The 26554-nt window shown below is 53.8% G+C and overlaps 1 protein-coding gene across 2 annotated transcripts; it reads right to left on the minus strand.

Moving 5' to 3' along the window:
• Positions 1 to 21: 21 nt before the first annotated feature.
• SHARPIN (SHANK associated RH domain interactor) lies at positions 22 to 26080 on the minus strand. Of its 2 annotated transcripts, none has more exons than XM_084854722.1 (14): positions 25821 to 26080; positions 23885 to 24059; positions 22717 to 22833; positions 21766 to 21907; positions 21531 to 21621; positions 21034 to 21310; positions 20777 to 20898; positions 20276 to 20449; positions 7527 to 7687; positions 7321 to 7432; positions 6798 to 6977; positions 5766 to 5864; positions 5197 to 5340; positions 22 to 718 (listed from the first exon to the last, which is right to left on the minus strand). In XM_084854722.1, exons 2-14 carry the CDS (start codon positions 23919 to 23921, stop codon positions 638 to 640), a joined length of 1737 nt encoding a protein of 578 aa, XP_084710848.1. In that variant the 5' UTR covers positions 23922 to 24059; positions 25821 to 26080; the 3' UTR covers positions 22 to 637. The 2 variants fall into 2 exon arrangements, with proteins under 2 accessions (XP_084710848.1, XP_084710847.1); XM_084854721.1 differs by lacking the exon at positions 25821 to 26080 and adding an exon at positions 25121 to 25357.
• Positions 26081 to 26554: the final 474 nt, after the last annotated feature.

Raw genomic sequence — 26554 nt, forward strand, 5'->3', positions numbered from 1 at the left:
TTGAAAGAACCTCCGCCACATCCCAGTGCTCATCCCTTTTTATTAAGGGGTTTTTCCCTCTCTGTGCAGCAACATACATCCAGAGCTCCTTCCTGCCTTGGCACTAGTGTGGCCCCCTCAACATGCAGCATCCTGCACTGGCTCCTGCCAGGAGTGAGCTTGGGGACCCACATCTCTCTGGAAACAGGTTAAGGAGTGAGATTCTGAAAGTGGGGCGGGGGGTGTTCAAAGGCACAGTGGGGTGGAGGCATGGAAAAGTGAGCCTACTTTCTCTCTGGCTCTTACCCTGCAAACGGAGGAAGAAACACTTTCCTGCGGGCACATGAGTGCTGCCAGCCCTCTGAGGTAGATGCAGAGAGTGTCAGCAAATTGCGGGGAAGGGAGCACAGCATTCTCCACACCATACGGGGGCAGGGTACATCTGTATCCCCTGCATGGTTAAAAGCCCAGGGTGGGAAAGGGAGGCAAGGCAGGGAGTAGCTGTGGAGGCCTCCCCTTTCCCCCAAAGATTAACGTGGGTCAATTCCAGGCGGGAGCCCTCGTGGATCAGAGGGCTCTTTAACACTTAGTGCTCTTGCCGCTGCAGCAGCCTTGCCTGGCGCCATCGAGTGCAGTCTCTCTTCCCTTTAGCAGGTGCTCAGTGACAGTTCTGACAATTTGGGTGGCACCTCTCCCCATCCACATTACACCGGCAGCCTCCGCTGGTGTCGCCAGGACCCTGCAGGGAAGGACAACAAAGCATGAGGGACTCGTGGATCGCGCGCCTCTCCCAAAGTCCTGCGCAGGCTTCCAGAGGAGGGGGGAACTGCCTGTTGTGAACAGCTGCCTCTTAGTTTGCTTTTGTGGGCGGAAGACAAAGGCTGTGTGCATGCGTGCACGCAAAAAGTGCATTGGAAGCATTGGGCTAAAGTAAATGGTACTTTAAGGGCACAACCCATCCATACTCCTTTACCAGCACCATCCCCCTAATAATCTCCAACACTGCCTCTGTGGATCACTTCCTTGTTGTGGCAAAGGGGCTTGCGTAACTCAGCGAAGCCATAAGCTATGCCGTGCAGGGCCACCCAAGACGGACAGGTCATGGTGGAGAGTTTTGCCAAAATGGTCCACTGGAGAAGGAAATGGCAACCCACTCCAGTATTCCTGCCAAGAAAATCCCATGGAACGTATCACAAAGCTAAAAGATATGACGCCGGAAGATGAGCCCCTCAGGTCGGAAGGTGTCCAATATACTACTGGGGAAGAGCAGAGGCCATTTCCAAGTAGCGCCAGAAAGAGTGAAGCGGCTGGGCCAAAGCCGAAAGGACACTCAGATGTGGATGTGTCTGGTGGTTAAAAGAAAATCCGATGCTGTAAAGAACAATATTGTTTAGGAACCTGGAATGTAAGATCAATGAATCAAGGTAAACCAGAGGTGGTCAAACATGAGATGGCAAGATTGAACTTCGTCATCTTGGGAATCAGCGAACTAAAATGGACAGGCATGGGCGAATTTAATTCAGGTGACCATTATATCTACTACTGTGGGCAAGAATCCCTTAGAAGAAATGGAGTAGCGCTCATAGTCAACAAAAGGGTGGGAAAAGCAGTACTGGGGTACAATCTCAAAAACGATACAATGATCTCAGTGCGAATCCAAGGCAAACCATTCAACATCACAGTAATTCAAGTCTATGCCCCAACCACTGATGCCGAAGAAGCTGAGGTTGATCGGTTCTATGAAGACCTACAACACCTTCTAGAACTAACAGCAAAAAAAGATGTCCTCTTCATCATAGGGGATTGGAATGCTAAAGTAGGAAGTCAAGAAATCACCGGGATAACAGGCAGGCACGGCCTTGGTGTACAAAATGAAGCAGGACAAAGGCTAATAGAGCTTTGCCAAGAGAACACGCTGATCATAGCAAACACGCTTTTCCAACAGCACAGGAGGCGACTCTACACATGGAAATCAGATTGATTATGTCCTTTGCAGCCAAAGATGGAGAAGCTCCATACAGTCTAAAAACAAGACCTGGAGCTGACTGTGGCTCAGATCATGAGCTGCTTGTTGCAAAATTTCGGCTTAAATTGAAGAACGTTGGGAAAACCACTAAACCATTCAGGTATGACCTAAATCATATCCCTTATGAATATACAGTGGAGGTGAGGAATAGATTTAAGGGATTAGACCTGATAGACAGAGTGCCTGAGGAACTATGGACGGAGGTCCATAACACTGTTCAGGAGGCAGCAACGAAATCCATCCCAAAGAACAAGAAATGCAAGAAAGCCAAGTGGCTGTCTGAGGAGGCTTTACAAGTAGCTGAGGAAAGAAGGGAAGCAAAAAGCAAGGGAGAAAGGGGAAGATATATCCAACTGAATGCAGAGTTCCAGAGAATAGCAAGGAAAGACAAGAAGGCCTTCTTAAATGAACAATGCAAAGAAATGGAAGAAAACAACAGAATGGGAAAGACTAGAGATCTCTTCAAGAAAATTGGAGATCTCAAGGGAACGTTTTGTGCAAAGACGGGCATGATAAAGGACAAAGAAGGCAGGGACCTAACAAGCAGATGAGATTAAGAAGAGGTGGAAAGAATACACAGAAGAACTATACAGGAAAGATCTTAATGTCCCTGATAGCCATGATAGTGCGGTCACTGAACTTGAGCCAGACATCCTAGAGAGTGAAGTCAAGTGGGCTTAGGAAGCATTACAAAGCTAGCGGAGATGACAGTATTCCAGCTGAGCTATTTAAAATCCTAAAAGATGATGCTGTTAAAGTGCTGCACTCAATATGCCAACAATTTGGAACACTCAACAGTGGCCACAAGACTGGAAAAGGTCAGTTTACATTCCAATTCCAAAGAAGAGCAATGCCAAAGAGGGTTCAAACTACCATACAATTGCGCTCATTTCACATGCCAGCAAGGTTACACTCAAAATCCTACAAGCTAGGCTTCAGCAGTGTGTGAACGGAGAATTACCGGAAGTACAAGCTGGGTTCCGAAGAGGCAGAAGAACTAGAGATCAAATTGCCAACATTCGCTGGATCATGGAGAAAGCAAGAGAATTCCAGAAAAACGTCTATTTCTGCTTCATTGATTACGCTAAAGCCTTTGATTATGTGGATCACAACAAACTCTGGCAAATTCTGAAAGTGATGGGAGTACCAGACCACCTTACCTGTTTCCTGAGAAACCTGTACAAGGGACAAGAAGCAACAGTAAGAACCGGACATGGAACAACCGATTGGTTCCAAATTGGGAAAGGAATATGACAAGGCTGTATATTGTCAACCTGCTTATTTAATTTATATGCAGAGTACATCATGAGAAACGCCGGCTTGGATGAATCACAGGTCGGAATTAAGATTGCCGGGAGAATTATCAATAACCTCAGATATGCAGACGATACCACCCTAATGGCAGAAAGCAAAGAGGATCTAAAGAGCTTCTTGTTGAGGGTGAAAGTGGAGAGGGCAGAAGCTGGTTTGAAACTCGTTAAAAAAACTAAGCTCATGGCATCTGGTCCCATCACTTCCTGGCATATTGAAGGGGAAGAAATGGAAGCAGTGACAGATTTTACTTTCTTGGGCTCCAAGATCACTGCAGACAGTGACTGTAGCCATGACGCTTGCTCCTTGGGAGGAAAGCTATGGCAAACCTAGACAGCATAGTAAGAAGCAGAGACATCACCTTGCCGACGAAGATTCGTATAATCAAAGCTATGGTTTTCCCAGTAGCAACGTATGGCTGTGAGAGCTGGACTATAAGGAAGGCTGAGCGCCGAAGAATTGATGCCTTCGAACTGTGGTGCTGGAGAAGACTCTTACGAGTCCCCTGGACTGCAAGGAGGTCAAATCAGTCCATCCTAAAGGAAATCAACCCTGAGTGCTCATTGGAAGGACAGATACTGAAGCTGAAGCTCAAATATTTTGGCCACCTAATGCGAAGAGAAAACTCTCTGGAAAAGACCCTGATGCTGGGAAAGATTGATGGCAAAAGGAGAAGGGGACGGCAGAGGATGAGATGGCTAGATAGCATCAGCGATGCAATGAATATGAACTTGAGCACACTCTGGGAGAGAGCGCAGGACAGGAAGGCCTGGCGTGCTATGGTCCATGGGGTCACGAAGAGTCGGACACGACTTAACGACTGAACAACAACAGATTCCTTGCAGATGTCATAAAGCTGGGTGAATCTAGTCAGACCCCACCTCCAATACGGTGTCCAGTTCTGGATACCACACTTGAAGATGGATTCAGATAAATTGGAACGAGTTTGGCAAAGGGCAACAAAGAGGACCAAGGGACTAGAAACCAAGTCCTACGAGGAAAGACGGAAGGAACCAGATACCCTCAAGTACCCAAAGAGTTCTTACATGGAAGAGGGCCGCAACCTGTTCTCTATCCTCCAAGACTGCAGGACATGAAAATAAAAGGCTAAAGTTACAGGAAGGCAGATTTTGGTTGAACATCAGGAGAAACTCCTAACCGTCAGAGCTGTCAGACCATGGAACCAATGGCCCAGGGAGGTGGTGGGCTTTCTGTCACTAGAGGTCTTCAAGCAGAGACGGGACAACTGTCTCTCAGGGATGCTTTGAATTGGATTCCTGCGCTGAACAGGGGTTGGACTCCATGGCCCCTTCCAACTCTAGGATTCTATCAAATGCCACAGATATAAGGCTTAACTTTCTCTTCTGGGTACTGAATTGCAAAGAACAACACAGCCAACTAAGTGTTGGAACAAACACATAGAGAAACGTCACACCACTTTGTGGGCAATAAAAGAAAAACTGACCACTAACAAAAGAAAAAGCTAGGTTGGAATTAGTAATCCTTGTGAGAGCTGCTGTTGGCCAGAAAAGAAGTGGAGGTGGTGTTGACACAGAGGTAGCTTGCTACAGGATGGCTTGAGCCATAAAGGGGTGGAATCCCGTAGTACAGGGTGGGTGCCGAGGAAGTGAATGCTTGCCTCCTGGAACCAAAACCAGAGAAAAGGAAGGAAAATGGGTTGGTGGAAGACCCCACTCCGAAAGGGCTCTGCTGCAAGGCAGGAAATGTAGCAGTGCCATCTTATTCAGGGAGTAGAACTGGTATTTTCTTGGTGCAGGCTCTATACAGTTCTGCTGGCAATCCCAGCCTTCCATATGGAGCTATCTGAACCCCAGTCCACATCCATCCTGAGCAAACTCTGCCTCCCGCCAAATGCTTACCCCAGGCCCCCAGCGCGGCCCTTTGGTCACCCAGCAGATCTCCGTCTGGCAGACAGGGCACCGGAGCCAGTCGCAGCCACCCTTCTTCTGCACAACGATGCGGCATACGGGACAGTGCATGGCCTCTCCCAGCTGAACTAGCGTCTAGAGGAGAGAGAGAAACAGGCTGCGGCCTGGAGGGAAGCATCCCCCAAAACACAGGCTCCTGTCCAGCCCTTTTGTGCCTGCCTTCAGAGCACTCAAAAGCACTTCTTTGCCAAAGCCCTCCCGTTGCCCTCCAGCTCCACTTCTGCCTCATTCTCCAGTTTTGCTATGCATCTGGCAATCTACTGTCCTCTGAACAAGGCCTACGTCAAGTCAGCAGTGCATTCTGTGCAATCTCTAGAAGGCAGGGGATGGATTAAATATTAAGCCATGCAAGCCAAGGAGGAGAGAGCTGTGGGGAAAGGGACCCAGGGCATGGCACTTGGGGGGGGTGTGTGAAGTGCTTCTGGCCAGGCTCTGCTGCAAAAAGTGTTGTCGTCCCCCCCCATGGGTGCCAGGAGGTGCCCCAAGATCATCCCCCTCACCTTTAGCATGTTGCTGGTCTCCCGGGCGGCAGCATCGTTGTGGGCCTGGAACTGCAGTTTGTCCTGGTACTGCTTGCAGTTCATGCCCTCATGAATGGCCTGTGGGCAGGAAGAAGGGTTCAAACTCATTGGGCCCAGCAGAGGTTCCATCCTGCAAGGGGTGATTCCTGGCCAGGCATTGCAGCCTGGCTCACTGGGGGCCCCTCAAGGTTTCTGTGCATGTGGCAAGACCACCATGGCCTCCCAGGCCTGCTCTGCAGATGCACCAGCTGGAAGTGCTGCCGCCTCAAACTGGGGGGCGGGGGGAGGGGCCTAGCTGTGAATGCTCGCCTTTGTGAAAAACAGCCTGTAAGTAGAAAACTACCCCAGCCATAGTTTTCTTTCTCGCTGCCCTGCCATTTTTATTTGGGTGACGTTTTTTACTTGGGGAAGCACGGAAAGATGGCATCATGCCCTGCAGTCTGAAGCAATACTGTGCGCGCCATCCCCTCATGGTTCCGCAGGTGGAGATGCTGCAGCCCTTAGCTTGTGAGTTGCTCTGTTCCGTCTTCGCACGTTTGCTGCCTCCTCTGCCTTCATGCCCCAAGAGTAGCCCCGTGGGCACTCCTTCGTCCCACAGCGTGCTGGGACACAGAGCTTCAGTTGCACAGGCAGAATGTAAGAAAAACGGAACGATTGCATTTTCCTAAGGAAGCCATTTCTGCCCTCCAGTCCTGCGCGAAGTGAAGCTAGAAAACAGGTGGGCAGGGGCTGCTGAAGTAGCTGAGGAAGCAAAATGGGTGTCTATGGGTGGGCTAACTCTGGGCTTGGGGGGCAAGGCCCCTGCCCTCCTTCATGGCCCTCAGGCCTCTCTGCTGACCCATATGCCTGTCTTGTCAGTCCCCCAACATCTTGTGAAATATTCCGATTTTTTTTCCCTGACGCCCTACTGGGCCTCAAGCCCATATAAGCCAGGGCACGCAGCACAGGACGCTTTTCCCAGCATGCAACAGTGCTGCTGGAGCAAGGCAGGCTGGGGCAGTCCTGGCTCACCTTGCAGACAAGGCAGTTGAGAGCCCAGCAGATGGGGCAGCGGAACTCGTTGACGTCGTCCTCGTAGATGCACCAGCCGAGGCAGTCGGCCGTCTGGCAGTGGTAGCTGTTCTGGGCACGGCTCTCGGCCACCGCCAGCCGCCGCTCCAGGAAGCGCTCGTACTCGTCCCATGACACCAGCTGCGGAGGCGGAGGAGGTGTCACAGAGACCCAAGGCGGAAGGGGGTCGGGGCCGGTGGGGTGCACCCTGTCTTCCCCGTCCAGTGAGGGGAAGTGAAAGGAGCCACAGGCCGCTGCCGCCTCAGCTTTCCCTGCTGCAGGAGGAGGAGTTCTGTGGAAGTTCTCTAGCGCTCTCGCGCTCTGCTCCACCAAGCAAAGCTGACCCACGGCAAGGCCGCACTTCTCAGGCAGCTCTGGATGGAGACTGCCCGGTAACTGGCTGCCACTGGCAGGGCAGGACCCACATAGCCACCCAGCCCGTCCTGCGGATCCTGAGGACAGGGCTGAGGTCATCCAGACTCACCGCCCGGATCTCCCTGTCCTGGAGGTGGCTGCTGCAGGCGTAGGAATCGTCTCGGAAGGGGCAGGCCACCTGGGGCTCTTCGCTGCAGCGGATCAGCTGGCGCAGGCAGTCCCTGGGGCGGGTGGGGAAGCATGTGGGTGAGACTGCCTGCAGTGCACTCCCCCTGCGGTGCAGCCCCCCGCCCCAAGGGCAGGAGAGCACCTCACCTGCAGAAGCTGTGCAGGCACTCCCGCAGCAACACTCCCTCGCCCGGCTCCACATCCAGGTAGCAGATGCGGCACTCCATCTCCTCCTGGTTGGGCACCAGAGCCTCTTCGTCCAGCTGGCACAGCTGCTGAAAGTTCTGCAGCCGGTTCTGCTCCTGTGCCTGCGTGGGACAGCGAAAAGCAGAGGGGTTCCCAGCACACAGCAAAGGACGGTGCACCTCAGGGCCCTGGCCTGGGGGTGGGGGTATGGACTGCCCGGCTGCGGCAGGGGCACCCACAGACCTGCGGGATGGGGGTGGGGTGGCTTCTGCCTCCACTCGGCCAAATTCCCCTTAACTCCACAAAAAGAGGCGGAAGCCTCTTGGCGGGAGAAGAGAACACTCTGAGGCGGGCAGCGCCCTCCAGCGAAGAACAAGAGACACCGACTGAAGACCTGGTTGCAGAAACCTAGCTAGCAGCACCAGCTCCTTTGCTGCAACAGGCCCCTTTGGCAAGAATACTGATCCAGCACTTTGCGTTTCAGAGTGTGTTGCCTCCACTCCCTCAGCATCCTTGCAGCCCCCCACAAGGCGAAGCAGAAAAATGGTGACTTGCCCATTCTGGTCCTCGTTAAGCTTGTGGCACCTGCAACAGTGGCTGATAAGCCTCCCGCAGCTGCTCCTTGAGATGTCCTCGTTTCTCATTCATTCATTCATACATTCATTCATTCATTTCACTGCTGTAGCGCCCAATAGCCGAAGCTCTCTGGGCGGTTCACAGAAATTAAAACCAAAAAGCACACAGTAAAACAATATAAGAGATTTAAAATACAGATTTAAAACACCAAAGCTGAAAGTCTAGAAAGCTAAAATGCTAAAATGCCTGGGAAAATAAAAAGGTCTTCACCTGACGCTGGAAGGAATACAACATAGGTATCGGGCGAACGTCACTAGGGAGCTCATTCCATAGCCGGGGTGCCATGGCAGAAAAGGCCCTCCTCCTAGTAGCCACCCACCTCACTTCCTTTGGCAGGGGCTCGTGGAGAAGGGCCACTGAGGATGATTTTAAGGACTGGGCAGGCACATATGGGAGGAGGCGATCCCTCAGATAAGCTGGCCCCAAGCCATTAAGGGCTTTGAATGTTAATACCAGCACTTTGAATCAGGCCCGGAAATAGACTGACAGCCAATGCAGCTGGAAAAGTACTGGTGTAATATGAGCTTGCTGGCCAGTCCCTGTTAACAATCTTGCTGACCTATTTTGGACCAGCTGAAGTTTCCGGACCGTTTTCCAAGGCAGCCCCACGTATAACGCATTGCAGTAATCCAGATGAGAAGTTATCAGAGCATGGATGACTGTAGCTAGGCTATCTCTGTCTGGATAAGGGCATAGTTGGTATACCAGCCTAAGCTGATAAAAAGTGCTCCGTGCCACTGAGTTCACCTGTGCCTCAAGTGACAGTTCTGGATCCAAGAGCACCCCCAAACTACGAACGTGGTCTTTTGGGGGAGTGCCGCCCCCTCCAGAACAGGTTGAATATCACCTAGCCGGGCAGACGAACCACCCACTAACAGTACCTCTGTCTTGTCTGGATTGAGTTTCAGTTTATTGGCCCTCATCCAGTCTATTACCGTGCCCAGGCCCTGATTCAGAACAGCCACTGCCTCACCTGGGTTTGATGAGAAAGAGAGGTAGTGCTGGGTGTCATCCGCGTATTGATGGCACCTCAGCCCACACCTCCGGATAACCTCCCCCAGCGGTTTCATGTAGATGTTAAACAGCAGGGGGGATAAAACAGAGCCCTGTGGAACCCCATGGCACAATTGCCATGGCACAGAGCAATAATCCCCCAGCACCACCTTCTGGAATCGGCCATCCAAGTAGGAGCAGAACCACTGCAGTGCAGTGCCTCCAACTCCCAACCCAGACAACCTATCCAGAAGGATACCATGGTTGATGGTACTGAAAGCCGCTGAGAGGTCCAGAAGAATCAACAGGATCGCACTCCCCCTGCCCCTCTCCTGCCAGAGGTCATCCCACAGGGCGACTAAGGCAGTTTCCATTCCAAAACCAGGCCTGAAGCCCGATTGAAATGGATCTAGACAATCCATTTCATTCAAGAGTGCCTGGAGTAGTCTTGCAACCACCCACTCAAGCACCTTGCCCAAGAAGGGGGTGTTGGCCACCGGCCTATAATTGTTAACATCCTCTGGGTCCAGGTTAGGCTTTTTCAGGTGTAGTCTGATTACCGCCTCTTTTAAAGAGGCCGGCACCACTCCCTCTCTCGAGGAGGAATATACAACCTCCTGGACCCAGCCGGATGTCCCCTCCTTGTTTGATGTAATAAGCCATGAAGGGCAAGGGTCAAGCACACAAGTGGTCGACCGGACTTGGCCAAGCACTTTGTCCGCATCCTCAGGCTTCCATGGAAGCCACAGCTTGTCTCAAAATGCTGCCACCCGCATTTGGCTGGCGGGGGGTGGTGGTGGTGGCTTCCTTCCACTCAGTGCCCTGGCCACGTGAAGAGCTAAGAGACCCTACACCACCGCAGCATGTGTGAGTGAGCAAACAGTAAGAGTCCCAGGAGTGAACTGCAATTACTGCGTCCTTCCCATGCGAGACAAAGTCCCAGCTGCCTGGCTACCTCCATATTCCATAGCGTGCTGCAGCAGCAGATCTCACCATGGGGAAGCAACAGCTGAAGCTTGGGGGTAAAAATTCCAATTCCAATTCTGGTCTTTAGAACACCAGCCTCACCGGTTCAATGTTTATTATGGAGTGGACTGCCTTCTCCTGCGTGAGCCTCCCCACCTGTTTCTTAGGAGCCTTCCTGCACACACCTCCACTGAGGGAGACTGGCAGTACCCTGGGCAGGGTCTTTTTTGTGGTGGCCCCATGGCAGACAAACTCCATCCCACACTGGCCAAAACTGGCATTAGATCCCTCAACTTTCTTACCAACTTATACTAAGTGGATACCAATTCAGTACTGAGAGCTGATCTCTATTATGATCATCACAGTTAAAATTTGTAATGCTAAATATTGGAGAATGCTCTCAGCACCTTCAGCACCATGGATATATAAAGTATAGAAACATACCACTGTGGCAAAATTGATAAATTATAGTAAGATAAATAGTCAACAGTGATGCAATACATTTATTCAAATGTTGTCTTCCTTTAATATTGGTACAATGAACCTCATCTTCAGATGCAACACATACACATGACAATGTAAAAGTGAACCCATTTTGTGTATTTTGCAGGGCTCCTTTGAATTAAATCACAAGCATATGTATTTCTCTCTCAAGTATTAATAGGATGTATTATTAGTATGCACATAATATTACGTTGAATGTTGAAGTCCGTCCCCAGAACACCCTTCCAGGGCTCAAGCTCTTGGTACCAGCTAAGAGCTTAGAAGGGCATTCCCTTCCAGCCAGCTTTGGGGGGAGGCCTGGGGCCTAGTGGTGGAGGCCCTGCTCTGGCTGCAGAAGTCCCCAGCACCTCCAGCTACAGATCCCTCTTGGCAGCCTTTGGGAGGGGCTGCCAGCCCATGTCAACGCAGAGCGAGGCGGACCCGCTCCCCAGGTTCATTAGGCGCATCTCTCGTTCAGTGGCAGAGCACCGGGCTTGCACACAGACGGTCCCAGGCTCCATCTCCCACACCTCCGGGTATGGCCGGGACAGACTCTGAAAGCTGGATGTGTGCTGCAGGCCAGGGCAGGCTGAAGGTAGAGTGGGATCAGCTGGCGCATCCCTGGGCACGTTACAAGAGATGGGCAAGGCTGCCGGACTCTCCGTTGCATAAGAATAGCAACACAATGATGTTTCCCCAGCCAATATTCAGCTGCTGAATGAAGAACACTGGGGGTGACCAGGAGTGGAATTTGTGGGAAAGGGACTTGTGCGGTCAGTTCAGTGCTGGCAGTGGAAATCAGTGTCTAGGCTCAGAATGTGCTCAAAGGCACCTGGTTCCTTAATGCTCCGTTTCTGCCTTTTGCACCTGACCCTGGCTGGTCCATCTCACCTGCACTAGAAAGCTGAGGGCAGAGGAGGCTGAAGCCCCCCCACTCCTGGCGTGGACAGTCATGAGCGCGACGGGCCAGCTGCCTGACTCCTCACAAGGCGCTTCCGACAGGGCAGCGCCTGCATTTTACTCTCGCTGCAGGCTTGCCATTCGCTCAGATGGGGTGATTTGTACATGTAGCTACCTACCCGGCTCTGTGGCTGTGAACAGCCAGCATTCCTCTGAGAGCCTGGCATGGGCAGGAAGAAAGCAGTTCCTAGCAGCTGCCCCAGATACATTGATGGCTGAGGCATCCCATGGGAATGCCCTCCTGCCTACTCATCAACACGGGGCATTCTCCACAAGCCCTGCTGGGACAAGCAGGAGAGGGACCTGTGTTCCTGGGCAGCTCCTGCTCATTTCACCAGAGCTTGCATCGGAGAACAGGCTGGTAGGTTGTGCTCAGATCTGTCTGTCTGCCACCTTTCGTGGTTCCCCAAACCTGCCTCCTTGCTCATCCTCACAAGAGGGCCTCTGAGAAGCAGTGCAAGCCCTTTCCAGTTGCCCTGGCGCCAGGCACAAGGCATCATACGGCAGGCAGGGGGGTGACTCACATTTCGTTTCAGCCACTTCACTACTACTGACAGCTACTGTGGACTTCCGCCTGGCAGACCACTCCCTGCAGAACCAGGCCCCCAGGCACTGAACCAGCTGTTGCTGACCACCTCCACCTGTCCCCTTCTCGGAAGGAGACATGCAAGCTGGCTGGCTGAGGGGGCTGCCGCCAGCGGGATGCCACTAAGGGGGCACGCCCCTTTGGGGAGTGACGAGGGCACCTCCCCCTTCTCGAGCAATGGTGTGTGGGGGAGATCCCAGGGGGAGAGTGTAGGATAGCTGGGGAGGCCGAGGTCCAGCCATCCTGTGGGTGAGAGCTGAGGAGTGGGGGAATTGGCTAGGGTGAGAAGCCAGCCATAGCCCGGGTGACAGCCTCATGGGAGTGTAGAAATGTGGAGTGCTGGAGCGGGGAGGGGGAATAGGCCTCTTTTAACGGCCCGGTTTGTTTACCTGGCTGCACTGGCCTTTTGTTATTAGTTTCGTATCATTTTAGAGTTGTACATGTGCTCAGGTGAACCCCGGGGGAGGGAGGAGGAATGGGGTGCCCCTCTTGGAGTCATCTCGGGCAGAGGGAGGCATGGCGTTGGGCATGTCAGATAAGAGGAAGGCGGGACAGATATTTGAAATCTGTCCCATCTTTCGGTCCTTCCCCCATACTTCAAAATCTAGGTTGCCCTATCAGCCCTCCCTCTGATCTGTTGGTGCTGCTTTTGAATACAAGGCGAGTCCATAATAAAACAATTATGATCCATGAGTTGATTGTGGATGAAAGGGCTGACCTGGTGTGTATTACTGAGACCTGGGTGGGGTGGATCTGTCTCAGCTTTGTCCCCCTGGGTACTAACAGTCAGTGCAGCACTAACCTAGACTGGAGGGTCGGGGGGAGGAGTTGCCATCATCCATAAGGATTCTGTCTCCCTCACGAGGGAGCCCATCCATCCTTGCACCGGTTTTGAGGGCCTGTACCTTGTGTTAGGACAAAGAGAACAGGTATGCTGCTGGTGTACTGCCCACCCCGCTGCCCAGCAGTCTCCCTACCTGCGCTGGCTGAGATGGTCTCAGAGATGGTGCTGGAAAACCCCAAGACTGTGGTTCTGGGGGACTTCAACATCCATGCCAAGGCTATCCTGACAGGGCCCGCTTGGGACTTCATGGCAACCATGACAACCATGGGGCTCTCTCAGTACATCATTGGCCCAATAGATGTGGCAGGATGTACCCTGGGCCTGAGTTTTGCTGTTGGGCAGATGAGGGATTATCTGGTTTTGATGAGGGATGATCTGTGTGTGTGTGTGTGTGTGTGTGTGTGTGTGTGTGTGTAAGGGGGGGGGTTCAACAACCCCGTTGTCATGGTCAGATCATTTCCTTGTGAAGTTTGGTTTGGCAGTAGCAGATCCTCCCTGAATGGGTGGGGGCCCAATTCAGATGGTCCGCCCCCAGAGACGTATGGAATCTGACGGGTTCCTGAATGCGCTGGGGGATTTTCTGGCTGATAGGGCTGGTGATTCAGTTGAGGCCTTGGTCTCACTATGGAATGGTGAGATGGGAAGGGCCACCAATACAGTCGCCCCCAAGCGCCCACTCCGGTGCTGTGGGGCCCATAATTCACCTTGGTTTACAGAAGATCTATGGGCAATGAAACAGGCTGGGCAACTGCTAGAGTTCAGATGGCGCAGGCCTTGGAGCGAGTACAACCGACGATTAGCAAAGACTCTTCGTTGTGCCTATTATGCGGCAGTGAGGAGGGCAAAAAAAAGTCTTATTACACCTTTATTATCTCATCCTTGAAATGTTCCAAGTGGTGAAGACTGTTGGGATCTAGCTCGGGCTCAGAGAAATTGGGATTGGAACCCTCAGTCATTTGCTGTAATAAATTTGCTAGGCGCTTTGAGGAGAAAGCCAGTTGTATTCACTCAGAACTTGGCGCTAGTTATCGCAGAGTCTGGGGAGGTGTCCGGTGTTCCATCTGGCTATGTCTCCTGGGATCAGTTTCCGTTGCTGCAGCCTGATGTGGACAAGGCGCTTGAATCAGTCTGTCCCACCACATGCAAGCTTGACCCTTGCCCATCTTGGCTAATACAGTCTGGCGGGGTAGATTGGGTACGTCCAGGGGGTGGTCCCTGCTGCCTTGAAAGAGGCTGTAGTGCACCCCCTCCTGAAGAGGACCTCCCTGGACCCAGAAGCCTGCAAGAACAATTGCCCCATTGCTAATATCCCCTTTTGGGGCAAGGTGCTCGAGCACACGGTGATTGGGCAGCTTCAGACTTTGGAGGAAGCTGATTAGCAGGACTCATTTCAGTCTGGTTTTGGGCCAGGGTAGGGCACCGAAACGGCCTTGGCTGCTTTTGACAACCTACTCCGGATGAAAGACTGCTGATCTTCCTGGATCTCTCGGCAGCTTTTGGCACCACTGTCTGACTGGCTCGGCTCTGCAGGACAGGGGTCGGGGGCATTGTGCTGCGGCGGCTCCGCTACCTGCAGGGCCGATTCCAGAGCAGCATTGCGGGGGCCACAGGGCCCTATTCTACCCCCCATGCTGTTCAGCATCTATATGAAGCTGTTGGGTGAGGTCATTCGTTTTAGGCCGGGGTGTCACCAGCGAGCTGGTGCTCCGCTCTGCTGCTCCTTGTCACTGGAGTTAGCTGGGGCAGTGAAGGTTCTGGACCTGTGCCCGGAGGCTGTAATGGGCTGCCTGAGGGCCAGTAAACTGAAGCTAAATCCTGATAAGATGGAGCTCTGTGGACTGGTGGTTCCCGAGTTTGGGAATTGAGTAGGTGACCTACCCTGGATGGGGCCGCATTCCCGCTGAAAGAGCAAGTGCGTAGCTTGGCAGTACTCCTAGATCCATCCCTGTCGCTGGAGCCCCAGGTGGACTCCGTGGCCCGGAGTACTTGGGGCCAGCTTCGGCTGATCCACCAGCTACGACCTTCCCTGGACAGGGACAGCCTCGCCACAGTAGCGCACGCGCTGGTAACTTCCCAATGAGACTGAATTGCACTTTACATGGGTCTGCCCTTGAAGATTCAGAAGTTGCAGCTAATGCAAAATGCAGCAGCTAGAATGCTGACTGGACTATCTCGTAAAGATCATACACCAGTTTTAAAGGAATCGCACTGGCGACCAAGATGCTTCCGGTCAGAATTCAAGGTCCTGGTGGTGACATTTAAAGCCCTAAGTGGCCTGGGACCTCAATATTTGAGGGAGCGCCTCTCCCTATATATGCCTGCCCAAGAACTGAGATCTGTTGGAGGGGCCCTCCTCTGTGTTCCACCAGCGCGAGACACACTAGGGTGGGACGTCGGAGAGGGCCTTCTCTGGTGTAGCACCCCAGTTGTGAAATGCCCTCTGCTTGGAGGCCCAATTGGCACAGATGTTGGTTTCATTTCAGTGCCAAGTTAAAACATAGCTTTTCACCAAAGCCTTTGAGGGCTAAATGAGCTTCCTAAAGTTGCACACTGTTTTAACTGTCTCATTCCTTTAACTGGTATTAGCTTGTTTAATGGTTGAATATGCTGTATCTGTCTAAATTATTTGTTTTATACTGTTTAAACTGACTGTATTTGTACACTGCCCTGAGAATTTAATGATATAGGGCAGGATACAAATGTTTTAATAAGTAAAATAATTGTTCACAGGATTGCACATGCACCATTACCCTCCCTCCCACTCTCAGATGCAGTGCACCCTAACGTAACTGGCCCATGGGGCAGGTGATGAAGACAGTATGGCCAGTGTTGGCTCAGCTGCTCCACCCCAGAAGCACCGCACTAGCACTCACCCCTTCAAAAAGTGTAATCAAGCTGGTCAGTCAAACAGACCCAACAACCCTGGCATGAGAGAGTGCGTGTGCACATGCATCAGAAATGGGAGGAGCCTTTCTTAATGGCCACTGGTTCAGACAGAGGGAGAGTACAGGCCATGGTTTAGGAAAAGCAACGTAATGCTTCTATAAGAGCTGTGGCCCCTCCCTGGGAGGAGGGTGGGATGCATTTCACCACACTTCTCTTGTCCGAGATGTTTGGTTTGCGCAGAGGTATGATCACCGACTCCTTGCACTGAGGCCGGATACTTCAGACCAGTGGTGACCATGCATCTGCCTGCCCACCAAGAAAGCTACCCCTTGGGTAGTAGCTGCTGACAAGGCAGCCAGCTCCATAAGGCCGCTGCTGCCAATGGCCCTTTCTTGGGATGGCAGCACTGCAGTCTTTGCCGCTCCACGCAGCAGAACATTCATAATTCTTCAGTCAAAATTTCAAGGGGCTACAAACTTCCTTTCAAACTCTGCTTACCCCAGATGTACCTGGCCCTGGCAAACAGCTGGGATACCCCCATTCAGCTGCCAGGCACTACAGGAAGTTAGGGCAGGAGTTATCCCATCAAGAAATGCAAAGCTGTTATTGTTACACCCCTGCAAGATGTCAGGCGAGACCAAGTAAGATGCCACTAAGGCGCCTCTTCAAGCTAGGCCAGCAAATGGTTGGGGGTGGGGGGCGTGAGCACGGTCCGTGAGATTTCTCAAGATGATGTTGTTGTGCCAGCTGCGGCAGCTCCTCAGTAGGTAAAAGGGCCTTCTGTGGCACAGAAGGCCCCATCCGGGGTCTCTCGAGTGTGAATTTTACAACAGGCTTCCCCTCACCACTTTCCAACATTTTCTAAGGGGAACTCACTTGTATCAGTATAATCACACCCACCCCTCCCAATCTGTCAAGGATGCTGAGAAGTAACACCAGAGCAGGCTGTCTGGCCCAAAGGAATCATTTAATAGAACAAGGGACTTGCCCTCCAGTTCACAGACCCATTATGAAGTAATTAACGTCACCTGAAACTTCCATTGCAGAAAAAACACAGTGTTCAGTACAGGGAAAGGACATTTGTTCTCCAGCATGCATTGCTCCCTGGGGCAACCCATAGGGTGCCGGAGCGGGGCCAGCCACGCTAGGGCGAAGGCACTGTCTGCTCCCAGATCCGCTGGCTGACTTTGGCAAATGGGAGACCAGCAGAGGCCAGGGCTGCCTCCATCACACGCAGCAGACACAAGAACTCTCCTCTGCCCACAACACCCCCCGCTAACCGAGAAGCAATGGGGCGGGGGGGGGGGGAGCTGCAGGCAGCCCAAGCATTCTTCCTCACAAAGTGCTATGAAGTCAGAGGGCCTCTCTTTCCAGCATGGCTTCAGCAGCAAGTTTCAAAGGCAGCGATGGGCCTCATGACAGACATACTCCCTGGCTTTGGGGCGACTTCTGCCAACTGCCCCAGCACTGTGGCTGGCCTGGCAACGGCTTCCTTGCCTGTAACTCCAAAAGGCACACCCGGAGGGGGGCAAGCTAGCCTGCCAGCACCAACGCAAAGCCAGCAACCGTGGTGGCTCCCGGCAGGCAGGAGCCGCCTCAGACCCAGGAGAGGCAGGGCCACGAGCAGGTGGGGCCAAGAGCTGAGCGCCACTGAGGCCAGACGCAGCAGGCACCTCCGAGGGCTGGAGGGAAGGGGCGGCAGCAGGCCCCACCCACACATGCCGGCATGTGGGCCAACTGCCAGGAGGCAGAGCCAGAGGAAGCCACGGGGAGGGCCGTGTGGTGGCAGCATCTGGACAGCCAAAACCTTCGTGGTGCGCAGCCACCTCAGCAACAGATCGACCGCCTCCACTGGACAACCTGCAAAGCTGTCTTCCCCTCTTCTTAGGGTCCAAACCACCCCGCCAAACGGTGCTGACACATACTTTCAGGGCGGGGAGCACAACTAAGGAAAGGTTCAGCTGACATGCCAGGCGGAGAAGGGGCCTCTAGGAGGGACTCAAAGCCAGGATCCACCCCAGGGCTGCCCTTTGTGCAAGACGATGACCCAACTCCAGCCTTCATGGCTCACACCATTCGACGCCTCTATGCATGAGAGGCAGACCCTTGAACAGGGAGGCTTGGTCTGCCCGGCTGGACCAGCAGGTGGGCACCACACCACAGAGACTCCCAGGCCTAAGCTGGAGACAGGACAGAAAGGCGGAGGGATGGGGGATGGGGGAAAAGCAGGAGGGGTCAAGCAGGCCCTGCAGTGTCTCCCTGTGAGCACTGCTGCTGCCAGAGCACTGTTGCCACGCAAGCCGCACATGTCACACTTTGCTGCAATTATCACAGTGGGTCCTCAAAGCCCTCTGTAGAGTACCCCACAATATTGCTTTCCCCCGCTTGCTCCAAGGCTGACTGATGCATGAAGCTCCCAAGACCCAGCGGGCAGCAGAAACCCTCAACTGCAAATTCTCAGAAGTGACCTGAGGAACCAGAGCGTGCCGCAAGGCCCCCGCCCTGCCAGCAGCCGTGGTTCAGTCTCCGCCTGGCTCATCTCAACAGCCGCTGGCACGGCCCACTCCTCCCCAGAGGGTTCTGCTGCCTAGGTCAATGCAAGGCCCCACTGCAAAACAGGAGCGTGGGGCAGGCCTCTGAGAGACAGCTACGAGAACTCCGGGGAGAGGTGGATGAAGTCCTCCAGGGACCCAAGGCTGTGGGCACAGGGCACAGCTGAACCGTCTTCTCTCCTTCCCTTTTCCTGCCACAAGAGAAAAAAGAGAGAAGAGAAGAGAGTAATCAGGGCCCAGGGCTCGCTGGGAGCCTCCTCCACCCCCCAAGGCTGCTTCACCTTTAGCACCCCACCCCCACCAAGCCTCCACCAAGAGCTGAGCCAGCCCAGCCCAGCCTGCCAGCCTCCAGGCACACAGAAGTGGGTTTACTGGGCCCAAGGCGTTTGGAAGGGAAGTTCTTCTTCCAGGGTAGTATACATGCACAAAAACATGGTATGATGAAATAGAATTAAAACAAAGCTCAAAAATATCACTTGCATAAAGAGCAATTTTTAAAAAACCTATGGATAGGGATAAGTTATACTTAGCATTTTGATAAGTTAAAAAATAATTAAAGCATTACAATACAGGAAACGCTAAAAATAACCTACTTCGTACATGTATTCCATTAACAGTAATGAAGATGATTTTGAGTTTTGCATAGTTCCACTGAAGGTGATATTTGAAACGTGTTGGGCTCTATAAACATACTTCTGTGTACCTGGAAGCTTCCTCCCTTCTTTTATTCATTATTCTATTTAAAATATTTCTAGACTGCTTTTAAAGGCAAAAGTCCTCCCAAGACAGCTCACACAATAAACTCCAATACAGCAAAACCCTGTAACAATGATAAAACAGCCATAATTAATAAAATCAACAAACACCAGCAATAAGACATTTAGTCCAGACAGTACTAAAATCTAAAACACAATTGCAACTAAAAATCCAGAACAGTCCACTGAGACATACTCAACAGAAAGCCACAGAAAACAAGTATGTCTTCAGGGCCTTCCTGAAAGCTTGCAGTGGTGGGAACTGACAGAGGCCCGTCCTCTCTAGATATGGCCACAGCTAAGCCTAAGCGGGTAAAATGCACTCCTGGACATGGCAGCCACCTGGGCTTCCCCAGTTAGCACAGGGACTCCCAGACTGCACACTGGGTCTTTCAGGGGGAAGGCAGCCCCACCTAAGACCAGTTGTAACCCTTGCCTTCCCGTTTTCCATTTCCTATACCACAGCCACACTGCATGCTGCCATTTGTAAAAGCTGGAAGGTTCCTTTGCTTATGCCAGTTAAAAGGAGGACATTTCAATGCTGAACGTTATTGCTCCTGAGGAAAGAGAGATTAATTCTCCAAAGTGTGTTGAGCTGTGAACGATAATAAAGAGAATCGTTTTACCAGCACCTGAGATACGCACCCCCCTCTTTTTCCTTCGGCTATCAGGTGCCGCTTCCATTTCTATCCTGCTTCCCAGCCAATATTGGCCCCTGAGGCAAGTTACAAAATACCAGAAAAGACTCAGTAAAAGACAGAACCTAAAAATGCCACAATTAAAAGTACCAGCAAGAGGACTAAGGCTCAAAAAGCAAGTGTCGGCTAAGCAACAAACAACTTCTCAAGGGGGAAGAGCTTTGGCAGCCCCCTTCCCGCAGACCAGGAGCAGGCTCACCAGGCGCCCCCAGGGTGGGAGCTACACAAGGAGAGGCCCCTCGCCAAAGGCTGCCAGCACAAGCAGCCATGCCAGGTGCTTCCAACAGTGAGGGCCCTCTCAGAGGGCTTCTCCAGCTGATTGCAAGATGGGGAAGGGGACCGCCAGCTTACCTTCTGGTACTGCAAGATCCCCTCCTTCTCCTGCTGCATCCGCCATAGCTCCACCTCATCGGGCTTGTAGCTCCCAGGAACCACATAGTTGGCAGGCCGGTCTGTGCTGCACATCTCACAGCCGGGCCGGGTGGGCTTGTTGATGAACGTGCAGGTAGGACACGACCAGCCCGACTGCGGAGGGAGAGGAGAACACCCAGTCTCAGCGCCTGCAGGGCCAGTGAGGGGCCAAAGGGCTGCTGCCCTGCAGCCCAGAGCCATCCCTCCCCTCCCACCCACTCATTGCCAGCAGGGGAGGGGGTCCAATGGAGGAGGCACTCTGACCCCCCCTTCTATAAATATGGGTTTGTGCAGACAGCCGTGTGACACGAGGCAGTGCCACAGGGAGCCCTGATGGGAGGGAAAGCTCAGGGCAGTTTTGTTGGGACTGGAAGAAGTGCGTGTGTGGAGGGGAGGGGGCGATGCCACTTGCACTGTGGCACTGAGCAGTGGGAGCCCCACCTGCCCAGAAGTGGGGGCTGCTGTGGGGGCTGGAGGGGTTCGGCCAGGACTGGGAAGCTGCGGAGTGCCCAGGAAGTGGCTGATCTCCCCGATATCCATCCTCCTGCTGGTGTCTTTCGCACCTGCGGGCAAAAGAGAGACTGGAGAGAAGTGCTGCCGACCTCCTTCCACGGCGGAGGCTGACGGTGATGGCATGAACCTTCCTTCCCCCTAGCAGCAGCGGCCTATGCATGTTCTGCCTACTCTCTCTCGCTCACCTTTCTTCGGCAGAGGGCTGGGCAAGGTGCTGCACTTGTGCTTGGTGTCGGAGCCATCAGTGAGTGGCGAGGGAGCTGGCTGCAGCACCCCCCAATCTTTGTCCTCCTTGTAGCGCTGCTCTGAGAGGTTGGCGCCCTTTGCCGAGAGGAGGTAGAGAAAGGCCGTGTCTCCATCGTTCCGGATCCCATAAGAGCCAACAGTTCGGTCGTCCACACAGAGGCACCGGCCAATGATCCAGCGCTGGACCCCGGGGTGGAACCCGTAATCCTGAAAGACCTGGGTGGGCGGGGAGAGGTGCAGAAAGTGGAGAGCGGGTCACTCTGGGTGAGGCCCCAACCTGGCACCTGCCCCCATGCCTTTTACAGTGCTCAGAAGCCCTGCCTGGCCCTCCCCACCAACAGCCACGCAGCTGCCACGCAGGTCATCCTTCCTAGAGGCTGATCTGGGTGGGAGACCAGTAGCCTGCACCCCCATCCAACAGTAGTGGTCGAGGTACCTTCTGCCTGAGCGCTGCAACGGTGGTGTGCGTGTGGACCCGGGTGGTGATGCTGGCCGAGCACATGGCGTCTTCCACTTGCACTTTCATGCTACAAGGAAGGACAGAGACCCATGAGACAGCCACATCACAGCCAACTTTGTGCGCGCGGAAAGAGGACCAGAGCCCCACCCGCAACACCGGCTGCCCTGCCCAGCAGCCTCCAGAGGCTCCACCCACTCCCCTCCGCCCTCGCCTGATCTCGCTCCTGGGGTAGCAGGACTCCTTCAGCAGGATGCGCAGAGTGGCATGCTGATGAGCAAGCACAGTGGCGCATCGCATGGCCTCCTCCTCGTCCCCAAGTTCGATAGCCACAGACAGATGGTTCGCCAGGTCTTCTGGGGGAGAATTTTAAGTAGCTGTTATTCATATGCACACCACCTTTCTCCTCTCTTGACACTGCAGTCATCTCTGACTGCAGTACAACTCTAGTTCATCCTTCTGTCTATTTGGGTTGACTGATGTGAGTGATTTTCTATATTTTAATTGTTGTGTCTCAGTTTAAGAATCTTGCACTAAAAAGCAAGTTATAAATTCTCTAAAAATAAATAAGCACCCCACTTCCCAATTTGAGGGCAGTTGGAGGGATTTGCAATATCCACAGCAAATCCTCCGTCCCCACCCAACCCTGATTAATTGCCCTTTGGGGACCTTTACCTTGCAGTAGTTGAGTTCTATAGGGCAATTGAGACAGGATGTGTAAACATAACTCACTTTTTTAGTAATTTAGGGAGATTTATGGCAATTGTTGCAACTAGGATTTCTCCCAATTCCCCTCACCAACAATACTTCACAATACCCAGTTCACCAATCACCATTTTATGAACAGAAGCAGCTGCTTGACTGGGTGCAGGTGGAAGAGCATTTAAAATGTGCAGATGCCATATTTCCTGACAGCTAAGTAAAATTTGTCTAATTGATTGACTTGCTAACTCAAATGATCAGGCAAGCAATGGGATTGGCACTATCTTTCCTGTACTTGCAAAATATCATTTTCCAGGTAGCAAAAGCTGAAAGTGCAACATCTTTTCTAGAAACATTTACTCTTTATTCTCCCAAACTGTCTGCCAGCTTTCAATAGGAATGTAGATTCCTTTGGTCACCACACCACTAGCTGGGAAGTGCCCCATGCCAGTCTGCCACCAACCTTTCCTTGCAAGCTCCAAGGGCAGAGGGGCCTCAACTTCTGACACAGGCAGAGAGTTCACAGCCACCAAAGGAGGAGGAGGAGGCCGTCCAGCGAGCACACTGGGGCCCTCAGCAGCTGGGGAGAGAGAAGAGTTTAAGGGAGGAGCACTCTGTCTCCTGGGCCAATTAGGAGGCAGACACTGCCAGCTCAGAGCCCCATTCTATTGGCAGAGGAAAGGGTTAGGCCTCAAATTCTATACAGGAGGAAAAGCTAGAGTACAGACAAAGAGTACAGTGCATGCACACTGTCTATGGACTGCTACATCCAATGAAGAGTGATCCTGGATGCTTGGAAACGCCCACACCTAACTGCCCATCAAGGCAAACACATCTGGCAGAGTCTACCAGCAGTCTACCCTGAAGAAACCTCACAGGAGCCAGGAACATTGATGCTTGATCTTTAAAGACAGACATGCCCAAGGAGGAGAAGGAGGAGCAGCAGGCTACAAAAGGTTGCTTAATCTGGAAGCAGCTATCCATTGTGAACACAGGTGAGCTTCATTGATGGTGGAAAGGGCTTACACACACACATGCACACGAGTGTGCACGCATGCGCCCACACACACCACACACACACACACACGAAGAGGCCCTGGCAGAATTGGACGCTGCTTGCTCTCACCCCAAGTCTCTGCACTGGCAAATACTCCCATCTTGCAGTGCCAGGAAGCAGGCTGCTCCAACCCAATCTATAGCTGCCTGCCTGAACCATCTATGAGCTCAACAGTGGAAACAGGCCTGCGGATGAAGGGGCTTATGTGACTGCCCAGGTATGCAGCCTGAACCACCCCCACCTTCAGGATGCTACAGCCTAGGAAGGGGGGAGGGGTCGCATTGCAAAGCCTCTCATTCTACGGCCCACAATACTCAATTTCAGCAAAGGCAGCCCATTTTCTCAATATAATGCTTATGGACTCTTGTTGGTTTGGCCCACAAACTCATGCCAACTCCCCCACAGATCAAGCCAACATGGGTAGGCACCTCGTTGCATAAAGGGTGCAAATGTCTCCCCTCCTGACCATGCTTGCAAAAGTTAACAAAACGTGGCTTGTCTGAGCAGCCAGCCCCCTCTGGGTACACAGACAGCAGACTGGCCCCTGTAAAGGCTTCCTTGGGTAGCAGCTGACCTCTGTGCACCTCCCGAAGGGAGCTGCTGATGACCATCCACCACTTCTGCGCCTCATGCTCATCCTCAAAGTGAAACACAAGGGGGTCGTCTGGGCGGGCCAAGACCTTCAGCTCGTGGCACGTGGCAGTCTTCACCTCGTAGGAGATCTCTTTGAGGCTATACTCAACAAAGCTCTGGGGGCAGAAGAGGGTCACTGGACCAGTGCAAAGTCAAACAGCCCAGTCCATTCCACTCGAGGCCTCCACAGTCAAGCTGCGGTCCCCACCCCCCAGCCAGCAAAGTGGGTAAAATTCTATTTCCCAGGAGAGCCTTCTGAGCCTCCCTTGTCAGTGCTATGATAGTGAAAGCCCCCTGCCCCCGGTAGCTTAAGAGATCAGATCTCCAATAAAATGTGATGCCCGAGTGGGCCCTCTGTAGGGAATAAACTTTCCACTACTCCTGAGGAGGAAAGGCAGCCCCTCCCTCCCTGGAATTCCACACACGGCAGCCAGTAGAACCCATGTGCCCTTTTCCCACCCCACTCTCTCAGTTCTATCTGCCAAGAGCATCTCACAGTAACAAAGTTGAGCATCAGGCTGCTTACTGGAAAAAGGAAATGAAAGCGGGGGGGGGGGATAAGAGGCACCGCTGGCATGCTACCTTCCCCAACCACTGCAAGCCCCCCCCCCACCGCCACATAGAACTCAGCATCTAGTCCCCTGGTCTGGGACAGCTGAGGGCAGTGGGGCTTGGGGCTAGCCGCTCCCTTCAGCCACAGACGCCATTGGAATGACGGCAATTTGACAACGGGGGGAAAATGGTTTTGTTTCAGCAGCCTGTGGGCTTGGCTTACGATCTGATCGAGGGCTAGCTGAAAAATCAGGGCCTACAGAAGGGGGAATCGGGACGGGCCTCGTCGACCTGTGGACGAGGGGGAACCGACGCCGTTCGGAGGGGGTTGGGCACGTCTCTCAACCACGGACCGGTACCCGCCTGGCTCGCGGCGCTGCCTGGCGAAAGGAGAGCCTGCAGTCCCCCCTCCAGACCAGCCGGGAGGGAGCGGCCTCCCGGGGCCAAGGAGCCACCTGCAAGCCCCGCAGCGCCGCTCCACGGACTCGCCCTCCGTGGGCCTCCCCCGCCCGACCCGCGAAGCCGAGCTGGGAGGGCAAAGGGGGGCTCCCGCAAGAGGCCCACCGAGTCCCCCCTTTCATTGGAGCCGCAGGCCAGCAGCCTGGAGCCGCCCGGCCGCTCTCACCGGCTCGGGCCCCGAGTCCGGCCCGCCCCTCAGACCGAGACGGAAGCGCTCGGGGCCGGGGGCCGCGCTAAGCTGGAGCCGGAGCAGGCGCTGCGCTTCCCGGCCCGACGAAGACGGCAGAGGCGGCGCCGGCGGACGCGGCACCCAGGCCCGCGCCGAGGCCAGCACCGCCAGGCCGGGCGGAGCCGGCGCGGAGCTCAAGCCCGGCGCCGCCGCCATCGAGCCGCCGCCGGAACCGGAAGCTGCCGCGGCGCTTCCGGCGCTTCAGCCGGCCGCCCGTCCCCCGGGAACTGCCGCCCGTCCCTGGGGTTCCGGCGCAGGCGCGGGAACGGGGCCCCCGGGATGGTGCTTCTCAGTCGCCTTCAGCCCCAGCATCCGGGGGGCTGCCAGAGGCACAGTGGCTAGACCGGGGTGGCCCTCCCAATCTTTCGGCCTACAACTCCCATCAGCCCCAGCCAGCGCAGCCAATGGCGAGGGCTGATGGGAGTTGTGGGCCAAAAAGAGTCTGGCGGGCAGACAGCAACGGGGCGGGGATTCAGGCGTGGCAGCGCAGGCCGGCCTGATGCCCTTCCTTCCTTCCTGGGCGGCGGCGAGAGGCCCGCCTGCCGGGGAGCCGTACAGAGCGTCTCTACGGGCAGTGGCTCTCTGCGGGCTCCTTTGCTTTTGCTGGTTTATTTATCTAAAATTTTTATTAATGTACCTTAATAATCAAAGATGCGGCGTCAGCAGGAGCATGGCCATGGATCGGAGGAGGATGAGGAGGGCCATGGTTCGGTGGCTCTTGCTTGGCACACAGAGTGTCAGGTCCGCTCCCCGGCGGGGCTAGGAGAGGCAGCCCCGGTCTGCGACCCCGGAGAGCCGCTGCTGGCACTCGGTGTCAACGATACTGGGCCAGATGGACCAGGCCAGGTCTGACCGGGTTGAAGGGGCTTCCCATGTTCCTGCACTCCACCCCATTCTGCCCACAGCTCCGCCCGGTTTTGGCTGATGCTTCGGCGCATTTTGGACGCCACCAAGTATTCCGCCGTAGTAGCCACCCAGGGCGATTCTGGGGTTTCGCTGGCACTGCGGGGCTTCCGCCACCGCCTCTAGCCCCCCAGCTGGCATCTCTTCAAGACGTAGGAAACTTCCCTGTCCTGAGTCAGAGCCGGAGTCCCACCTGGCCCAGCACTGCCGACACCGACTGGCCGCAGCGGCTCTCGGGGTTCCAGGCGGGAGTTTTCCCAGCCCCACCTGTGGATGCTACTGGGACCTTCCGCATGCAAAAAGAGGTGCTCTAACACGGCTACAGCTCCTCCCAAGGAGTGCGCCCGTTATGTGCACGGTTATGGCAGCTGGCACGGAGTGGTATTAATTACTGCAGCTGATGCTTTATTACAGTTTTGACAAATTGTTTTTATTTTGCTATTAGTTACGCTGCGGTGATATTCTATG

The sequence above is a fragment of the Heloderma suspectum genome, chromosome 4 (assembly GCF_057233095.1).
Source record: "Heloderma suspectum isolate Gila_16-S chromosome 4, 16-S_ref, whole genome shotgun sequence".
Lineage (NCBI taxonomy): Eukaryota > Metazoa > Chordata > Lepidosauria > Squamata > Helodermatidae > Heloderma > Heloderma suspectum.